At 39.0% G+C, this 10543-nt stretch overlaps 1 protein-coding gene across 1 annotated transcript; it reads right to left on the bottom strand.

Annotated features, from left to right (window-relative positions):
• Nucleotides 1-1097: 1097 nt before the first annotated feature.
• Nucleotides 1098-9747, bottom strand: mrap2a (melanocortin 2 receptor accessory protein 2a). The gene is made up of 7 exons (XM_056762637.1): nucleotides 9611-9747; nucleotides 7840-7920; nucleotides 7711-7760; nucleotides 7450-7553; nucleotides 5678-7212; nucleotides 5206-5305; nucleotides 1098-2464 (listed from the first exon to the last, which is right to left on the bottom strand). Exons 5-7 carry the CDS (start codon nucleotides 5793-5795, stop codon nucleotides 2029-2031), a joined length of 654 nt encoding a protein of 217 aa, XP_056618615.1. The 5' UTR covers nucleotides 5796-7212; nucleotides 7450-7553; nucleotides 7711-7760; nucleotides 7840-7920; nucleotides 9611-9747; the 3' UTR covers nucleotides 1098-2028.
• Between the last annotated feature and the right edge of the window lie 796 nt (nucleotides 9748-10543).

Genomic DNA, 10543 nt, shown 5'->3' on the forward strand with positions numbered 1-10543 from the left:
GCCACATTCAGTGTGCCGAAATGAGGTGAAAAACACCAGTTTGAGGACTTTAATTCACACATGACTGCTTGACTTTAAAACGAGGTTAAGACTCGGTTTAACAACACCCTTATTATTTAGGTACATTGTGTACTGTAAATACAGTATATAGATGGAAAGTTATAATAATAACAACAACAACGTCAATCATTCATTTTAAATCATTTATCTATTTAATTTTACCCGTCTAATGGTATTGGTAATAATTATCTGTTTCACAAAATGTCTAAAGGTCTGACAATGTATTATGGAATGGGCTATCATATTAGACTAATTGAAAACATAAATAGGATGTCAGCAGTGATGTTATCTCCCGCACGAGATCGTACTGAAAACTGTGCACCATCACTGACAGACCTGCGGATCATTCACAATTACAACTTTGTGAAGAGACTGAAGTTGTCTTTCAGAAGCTGCCGCGCCTTTCGCATCCAGTGTAGATACGGTGTTAGTTCTGTGTGAGCCACCGTAGTGCTTTGAAAGGCAGGGGTGGAGTGAGCCATTGGTTGCAATTCGCAACCTCAAAGCTAGATGGCGCTAAATTACATAATTTAAAATAGGAGTTCCAAACTTTTAAAGGTCCTCTGTGTCACTCTGACCCAGAATTACATTTCGAGATTTAAAACCGCAAGCTAATAATAGGTCTGCGTCAGAGTAACTCAAATTGATGAAGCAGGTCAGATTTTTCACCACAGTCCATCTCATTGTCCTTCAAAATCTAGGGCTTTACATTTTCAAAGAAAATCTGAGAAGTGCTTGCTCACTCCTACACAGTGTTAGTTTTTTTTAAAGTGCTTGCGAGTGCATTACTGTGCAGTTGCTTAGGCGTCTTGTGGTTTTTAGGAAAGTTTTCTTCAGTTGCTAAGATGCTGCTAAATATGAACTTCGTAAATACCAGTCCTTGTTCTATCATCTGCCAGGCAAAATCGGAAAATCAGATCTCTCGGGGGGGGAAACAGCACACCCTCCTTGATAATCCGCACTTTTTGAAGCGTTGTTCATTTCCACCGCACAGACAGTTACCTTTATTCTCAGCACCTCTCCACAGGAAGCTTAGCGCCGGTGTGAACCAACTTTTATTGGCATACAGATGTTCAATAAAACAGAAGAGAAACAATCGAGTTGTTTACCAGCATTATCAGACATTCACAGAGATTTAGTATGCTCGTACACTGCAGATATTCAGTACAAAGACAAATTTTCAGCCAACAGACCGTTTTAAGCTATTTTTACTTGCACATTTGCTTAAAACAAAAGCCAGAGAGAATCATATTGTGCGAAACCAAATTGCTGCAATTGTGCTATTAGGCTACATTAGGACGACTCATGTCATTATTTACACACCCTCAAACATGTTCTGCTGCAGAACACGAAAGAAGATATTTGGAGAAATGTTGTGCTCCCCGTTGACTTGACTTGCATACAATAGAAGTCAATGGGGACCAACGGTTTCTGTTTACCAACATCTTTCGAAATAAATTATTTTGCGTTTTGCAGAAGAAAGAAAATCACACATGTTTGAAATGACCAAAGGGTGAGAAAATGATGAAATAATTTTCGTTTTGAATGTGAACTATCCCTTTAAGTGTATGAATGAATAAGGCATTACAGCGTTACATTCAGTTTGAGGAAACGCAACAGTATGATTTCATTTTTTTACCCTGAATATGCTCGCGACATATGTCTGACCAAACACGGTCATCATGTCTCTGTGTCTCACCATATCTCTCAAGAACATGCTTTCTGACCCATGTTTTTGATCTTTCCTCCTGACACAGCCTAACCCACATCATGCCACTCTGACATTCACTACCTTAAATATGAGAAACCAGCCCAACTCCCGGTATTCTTGCCACAGCTCAGCATGGAACTCTCGAAGCAAAACACCATCAATCTCCACATTTACCGTAGAGCTGCATTTAAGACAAAGATGAAACCATAAGTGAATCGAGGCATCTCTTGACCATCCACAGAGAGTCCAGAGTTGATTTAGTCAATAAAATGATGGGTACAGCGAGGACGAGCCTCTTCCATTATGATTGGTGGATCGCCCAGCAGTAAATCTTCATCCCCCAGTGCAGAGCTGAGTTCGGAATTCACAAAGTTAGGAATGTTGAAATGAGCCAAAAGAGCAGCCTCTCTTTCTTCCCTGGTCTCCGTAATCATATTCTGGACCACAAGACCAACCGGCTGCACCTGTCCTCTGGAGTCGCCGCTGCATGCACGTCCGTGAGCGGCCACACCAGCATCGCTCAAGGCCCGTCCCCCTTCTCGTTCCTCTTCATTAATATAGCAGTGAAACAGAGACCGAGATTCATCCAGTAAAGGGCGAGAGAGACCTGCATGGGTGTCTGCCTCACGTTGGCGACTCAAGACGTCTGCACAGCTGGTGAGACGCATGCATTTTTCGTAAGACTCTGCAGTTCTGCAGGTGGAAGAAAAAACAAGGTTCATTTTAGTTCTGCAGTATGTCTGCATTAAAAAACGTTGAGGCTATACTTCTTCTCTTTTTTAAATACCAGATTTACAGAAGTACAGTTCTAGATATATTGTGGCCATTTTACTCCAATGTCTCTTGAATTTAACAAAATCAAACCTCAGGAGTGACAAAGTCATCTGATGGCACATAGTGAAAGACTGACACATGAAAACTGTGATAAAAATCAAGTTACTTACTTTTCCTAAATACATATGTGACTGTTTTACTGCTTAAAAGTGAATATGAACTTGTTTTGCTGTATTCGATGTCTAAAAATACAGCGTTATGAATAAACTACAATGGCCCCTATTAACTTCCATTATATAAAATCAAAACCATTCGGACATTTGAGATGTTTCTCAAAAGAATGAGTCATATACAGATTTTGAACAACATGAGGGTGAATAAATGATGACAATTTTTATTTTGGGGCAACTATGCCTTTAAGTCACTGAAATCTTATTAATAAAGTTCCCTTGTTTATCAAATGGGAGGACAACTCTGGGAACCTTAATGTGTTGGGAAAAAAGCTGAAGTTATTTAAGCCATTTGCTCAGTGAGAATGTTTGTATTTCACCCAGTTCTGTTTGAAATCTAGATGAAGAGTCACCTTGATTCTGCTAGACCGTCTGAACGAGCACATCAGACTAGACCGTCTGACCGATCACATCAGACTAGACCGTCTGACCGATCACATCAGACTAGACCGTCTGACAGATCACGTCTAACCGATCACCTCAGACTAGACCGTCTGACCGATCACATCAGACTAGACCGTCTGACCGATCACCTCAGACTAGACCGTCTGACCGATCACATCAGACTAGACCGTCTGACAGATCACATCAGACTAGACCGTCTGACCGATCACATCAGACTAGACCGTCTGACAGATCACATCAGACTAGACCGTATGACCGATCACATCAGACTAGACCATCTGACAGATCACATCAGACTAGACCGTATGACCGATCACATCAGACTAGACCGTCTGACAGATCACATCAGACTAGACCATCTGACAGATCACATCAGACTAGACCGTATGACCGATCACATCAGACTAGACCGTCTGACAGATCACATCAGACTAGACCGTCTGACCGATCACATCAGACTAGACCGTCTGACCTAGACCGTCTGACAGATCATATTAGACTAGGCTTGCGGAAAGTTGTTGATTAGACAAATGAATCGTGCAACGAACCATTTGAGGATCAGTCAATAACTGCCTATTATTACGAAATAATAGTTGTAACGAGGTTCATTAAAAGGAAGGAGACGGGAACCGGATAACATTTAATAAAGGAATAACAGCCGGCGGCCCCTCACGGCCGACTGCCGGCGAACAAAACATAAATACAAATTCAAACATGTTCGGGCCCGGTCCTCTCGTCAACAGACCCGTCGTTCATCCTCTTATGCTCCTAATCTCCACCGTGAGATATCCGGGACCGGTGTGCACACAACTGATTCAAACTATCAATCACGCCACCGGCCCGCCTCACGTCTTCCTAACCACAATAGTGTTTTTACACATTCTCCGTACATAAACATGTTGTTGGACACTCCATAAACCAAAGTAGGACCTAAAAAATCCAAAAGTTATGTACACTTTAATTAACCAGATGTGTTTTTCCCCCTTAAATCCTTTCATCTTTTTGAGTTTAGTATTTCCTTTAGTATACTAAGGCATGAAAATGTTCTGCATAACAGGAGTGAACCAAGCAGGCATTGAATTCTAAGAGCAAAACCTCATTAGCAGCATTTGAGAGCACTGTTTCACCTTTCGGGAGGAGAGGTGAAATGAGATTTCGTGCTCTTGGTGCGTGGGAGTACCCTTAGCAAAATCTCCTAGTGCATCCTCCATCTGAACGGGTCTTGCTCGTCCCTCTTTTCAGTGATCTTGAGTAGTGGGCTGATTGCTTTCTGCTGCTGTTGTGTTAATGGATGAGTAGGTATAATTAAAAGACCGCTAAACACCCAGCCAGCTTGAGCCCCCGAGCGTTCCCACTTCTCCGAGGATGGGGCTATTATGGCTTACTATTATAACCGATTCTAAATACATGCCAGACTGTAAACCCCTTTAAAATGATCTGTCTAATACATTCAAATGTGAGAAGACTGGGGCCATTATTGATAATTAATATGCTTTCAAATGATTTTGGATTTGAATTAAGAGTGCAGAAAATAGATGATTTGTATAGCTGCATGAAATTGTGCACGTTAGTAAGCATGCGGTTGTGTACAGGCACAACTCCCGATACAGAAGTAAGTTCTGGTCCACGAAGCTTGTGCGATATCGATCGACTGTGAGAAATATAACACGATGTGATTCACGCAGAGAATACGCCGTTGAGTTTGTCAGACGTAAGCCTGTGCTAATTGGGCCGAGATCACAGAGAGAAGGTAATTTAATCAAAGTTTCTGGAGAGGTCCTTTGTTGGACTATAGCACAGTGTTGGTGGGGGGACACGACCTACCACAGACAGCTAATGAGAGCGAGGCGAGCAACAGAATCCCGCACGCGGCCTTTTGAAGCGTGATAATGAGACGGAAAAAAGCACAAGCAGCTGGAAACTAAATGCTGGGTGTTCAATCTGTTGCCTGTTTTCAGAGACGAACTAAAGAACAACGGTCTGTCGTCCTTGCTGCAAAAGCTTGTATTGTATAAATGTACTTACTCTGGATGTGGAGCTCCTGTTTTGGTGAGGAGGGTGAGAACAAAAAACATGAAAATGACAAATACTGCGAGACCCACCCAGAAGCCGATCACAATGGAATCTGCAGAAACAAAACAGAATTTAGTGGTGAAATCAAATCATCATTTATATTCAACCCACATTTTGTGACTTAGTCATCACCCAATAGTCTGCTGCGTGCAGTTCACACCAATAAAAGAATTCATTAAAAAAATGCATCTTAATGAATGCATTTGCTTGTAAATCTATTTCTTTTAATATCCATCTTTCTCCCAGGAATTCTTTATATTTCGTAATTTTCTTGTTTTCCATGGTTTATTTATATTTATACTCATATGACTATTTATTTGGAAGTCAGTATAAAAAGAAAAACACAAAAAGAAGAACAAAACACATACATGCAGAACAACACTTAAAGATGTAATGGCTTTACATAGTTGGCTGGCAGACTTACATCGATGCGCTTTAAGTCCCTCGAAAGACACGGGCTCTTCGTCGTCGTAGTATTCGTAGCTCCATTCATAATTGTGGTTTGGCACGCTTGTGCTGTTTAAATACTGCAGCCTCGGCATTTTAAAGTGATGATAACCGAGCTCGGAAGAAAGAAAACATCACAGTTCAGTGTCTGTGATCTCCGCATCTGCCGGATTCTTCAGATGGGCACGCGATCATTTCAGCATCTTACGTTATTTCTCCGCGTCACTTACACGAAGAAAATCTTCTCTTATCCAAAATCTGTCAAATAGAAGTGCTCAGATGTGCGGGTATGGTGTTGGCAGATTGTCGTCACTGTACTGTTGTCACGAGGGATGTTGCGAATGTGGGATGAGATCACGCATCTGCTCTATTTCTCCTGTAAATGGATTTCAAACGAGATGCGCTCAGGCGCCACAGGGGGCATCAGTGAGCTCAAGGGCCAATGGAGATTATTATTGACAGTGCGTCAATCAATGGGAATAACGCATTACGCGCAGTGTGCTTCCTGTTCTCTTTGATCTTCTTTCCTTTTTTTATCCATTCTTTTTTCTTCCGTTCTCAACTCAACTTTATTTATAAAGCGCATTTTATCATTTTCATTGCAGCTGTACATATTGACTAGACATATTGACTTTAAGCAAATCGATTATAGTGAAATATTTGTAAAAACAAGAAAAGGTTGAAAACACAGAAGACACACAAACTCATCGCACATACGAACACACATAGACACCGATGCGCAGACACACTCACGCAGACACGCACGCACAGTGAAAGCGCACATTTAAGATAAAGGAGAGAGAAACACAGGTCAAATATGACTTTCTTTCCTTTTATATAATGTATCCTACACCTACACACAGACCATTTGCACAACGTAAGCAGCAGTTTCCAGAAGAACCTCTTGATTCAGGTTTTTATTTTTTTATTGCACATACATAACAACTGTTTAGAGCACCCAGCCGGTTTGTGTCACAGCTACTCTAAGCTACTCTCTTAAAAAATGCTGGGTTGTTTAATGAAAAACTTATTATTGGGACATATATAAACCTCTTGTAATGGTAAATCAACTGGTCTGTGTAAGCTCTTTAGTGGTAGGATCTCTTTCTTACAGTCAAATAGATGAATGTTATTTGTGATTGTGTGTAGTTTGACTGTCTCAGATGTAAAAAGGTCAGGAGTAAAACATTTACATTGACAGAATTTCACATTACTGCTTCTGATGCATTTTTCCAACAATGCTTTTAAGCTATTCATTCAAAGTGAACAATCTGAACAATCACAGTTCTAGTTACTTAAACAAGAGTTTTATTTGATCGTTATTTTTTTCAAAGAGCATTGCTTTAGGCAATGACATGGATATAGTACAACCTTATAACCAAATATTTGCTAACTCTGTGCTTATTTAAAGTCAGATGTAATGGATACATTCGTTATAAGATGATTTGAATAATACACAGAAAAATGAACTTGTGTAGACAGTGAGCAGGTGTTCTGAGCCTTCATCAGCAGCTTAATATTTTGAAATAGAGAGAGAGAGTTTGTACATAAGAAACCATTATATTGCCATTATTTGTCATCGATCACATTTAATAGATGTCAAATATCCAATATCCATATATAGATAAATAAACTATATAAACAGACTGGGGTAAGTTTTCACAGTGGCCGTTTAAAGGCTTATTAATCAGCTTGACAATGATGAATTTATGAAACAGCTGAATTGTAAAGCAGGTTGGTTAAACATACCTTTTTTAGTCCACATAGGACTGTCTAAGTCATGTCTGTTGGCAGACTAGAATGACCAGCAGTCCAGATAATATCAGATCATGTCTAAACACTTGCACAGAGTCCTAAAATACAACAAATGGTCAAAGCAGAGCCAGTTCAGTTCAGAAGTTTGCTTTTTCTATAGATTGTCTGAAATAGCAAGTAAATGACAATCTTTTTTATTTATTGTTTGTGTTGAGCAGGTTGTATGACCTTGTGTTGTATGGCACCCTAGCCTACCTTATTTTTTGGATTTCCACTCTCATCGAGAACTTCGTAAAGTTCAACATCTGAAATGGAAACAAGAGATAAAAACACATGCCTCTGACTTCATTTCTTCGTTACTCTCTTGAATATTTGAAAACATACTGTATGTATAGTAGTCCATGGTCGAGTTCTCATAATCGTAGTCATAAATTGATGTCTGTGTCACATAATCGTCGTCGCTGCCTGTTTAAACAAAAACATTTTCGTTGGTTTTCGCTGTAATCTTGGAAAAAGTCTTTCATGCAAGTCTGTATGCACTGTATACTGAATGCACGGGCCATCTAGATACTGTATATTGGACAATATATCGGTTATCGGCCAAAATTTACATATCGTTGCATCCCTAATTTTTGGTAATCCGGGTGATTGTTATTTTGTAGATATCATCTGGATCTGATTTTTTATTGTTTCTTGTATTTAAGTGTTGCTGTTTTTATATAAAATAGTCTTAATGTTTTAAAAAAGGAAAATGGGGAAAGCATGAGGCCTTTTTGTTGTTTGTAGAGATATTGTTTTGAAAGTGAAAAGTCCGGCAAATGAGCCAAGAATGAAAGATGGGATTCGTGTTGTGATTTCCGATAGCCAGAAGAGTTTATTTCTTGGAAGTCACAAGTTTCAAGTTTCAAGCATCATAATTCGTATTAACTTTTCCCTGCTATAACACTCCTAAAACCTTACGACTCGCAAATTCTTTCACTCATTCTTTACTGTGTTGTTTTCCTGAAAAAAAAAAGCTTTGCTCAAATCTGTAATAAAAAAAATGTTATTATGTTTCTCAATCTGGGAATACATTTCTTAAAGGAAATATGCCTGCAAACTTGATTCTTTTTTTTTTGTTACTTACTCAGGTCGCTCTCAGGTGAACTGACACCATCACCCCTAGATGACAACTCTACCATAAAGACACATAACAGAAACTAAAGTGACTAGGCCTCTTTACCTGGTTCGACAAGCTCAGGCATGATCTGGATTTGTTCTAGCCTTTGGTAAAATAAGATAAAGAGTGAGTTGTTGGCAAAAAAAATGGTTTTATCAAAATATACCCATGTGTCTTCTTTTGTTATGTAGAAAAACTACCTTGGGCTATAGTTTCTTGAGCCTGAGATAAGTTTGTGCATGTTTTTGGCTATATCACAGAACCGCATACACCAAACTAATTTCCGTTGCAAAACTTCGTCCGTGTTAAACCCTTTAAATCTCCCCTTTTAGTGCTGCTGGAATATAAACTGCAGTATAATTGTGTATTTCATGAGGAACATTTTTTAATAAAACATCTCATGCTCAATACTGCTGTGGAAATTCCCAGCAAATGCCATCTATGTGAGTAATGCCAGTCATCCCACCATCACAGATAAGGTTCAAATGCTGGAACATTTGACATCAACATGAACAATATTTAGACTACAAAAGCATTAATCTATTAATTTGATATAACCAAAAAAGTATTGACTTTGGTCGTTTTGAAACTGAATTAGAGAAATGAAAACTGAAACAGGATTTGTTTTCAAACATTTGTACTTTCTTACCCATTTGTGCCATCATGTTTAACTTGACTTAACAACCTAAACTAATTAGTTAAGAAAGTGAGATAAACACAAACTTTTTGAAGTTTAACCAAAGTAAACCTTAAAAAAGCTTTATCCATCAGATCCTGTATATTCCTGCAAAGCAGGGCTGTACACTTTATATTACTGCTTTGCTGAAGACAGCACACATGTACTGTACCTTCACTGGGTCTTCTGCATATCTCGTACCACCTCAAACATGATCTATTCAACAGCAGCACTGCATTGATACTCTTAACACAATCTTATACGTAATGCATGAATACACCAGACTGTTTGGCAGGGTAAGCGGTTGGATTTGTACTTACCACAGCTTAGGGGCAGCAGCAAAGCCCCAGTCACCCAGAGAGAAAGTAGTCTTGTGAACATGCTGGAGCGGGAAGTATTTGGCATGCGTGTCTTTCAGTATCTACAGTATATGAGCACATGTGGAAGTGTAAGGGAGGGAGGCTAGATTGGGGAGGGACGCTTACAGGAAACGTTTTTGACAGTTCAAATTATTGCTAAATTTTCATGTCCATAACATTTCAAGGAAATGGCATCAACCTTTAGTTTAATTTCCATTTATTTCTCTTGTTTTAAATTAAAGCTATCAAAAGAAGAAGTGATAAATGAATTGTTACACCTGTAAATAATGAAAATGTTTTCCCTAATTTAATGTTCACGATTTTCAATGTTTCTTTACATATAGAAGAGTGTTTTTTTTCACATTTTAAAGAAACGCAGAAACTCTCAGACTGACAGATCCAAACATGCACTATGTGCTTTTATGAACTGACAGTTATTGTGTTTAGAAAATTCCCCCAGTCGATATGAAAACAGCATTCTGGGACGGTGAGAAGACTTTTAACAAATGTTTTTTGCAGTAGCTAGTGTTGCATTGCATGCAGTGACCTCATGTCAGATGAGACAAAGATATGTTCTAACAAATGCAGTGGGGGTATTTATTATTTGTAATTTGGGAGAAAACATAATTTAAGTCTGAAACATCAAATTAATCCTTCCTTAAAATGTCTCTTAATGTACGGAAGTCCATTTTTTTCTCTTTAACACATTTATAACATTTCCTTGTACTACCTTTACACAAGGAAGGCTTTTATTGCATCTTATAACTAATTGCAAAATAACTTGGAACGTTCCAGGAAAACAGTCTGGTGACTGAACAGGTTTGATATGATGTCCCCTCTGTGTTCCAAACGGTTAAGCCCTCAGGGGTGGATGCTGTCTTGCATGGCATTCAA

Source organism: Triplophysa dalaica, chromosome 12, assembly GCF_015846415.1.
Source record: "Triplophysa dalaica isolate WHDGS20190420 chromosome 12, ASM1584641v1, whole genome shotgun sequence".
In the NCBI taxonomy this organism is placed as follows: Eukaryota; Metazoa; Chordata; class Actinopteri; order Cypriniformes; family Nemacheilidae; genus Triplophysa; species Triplophysa dalaica.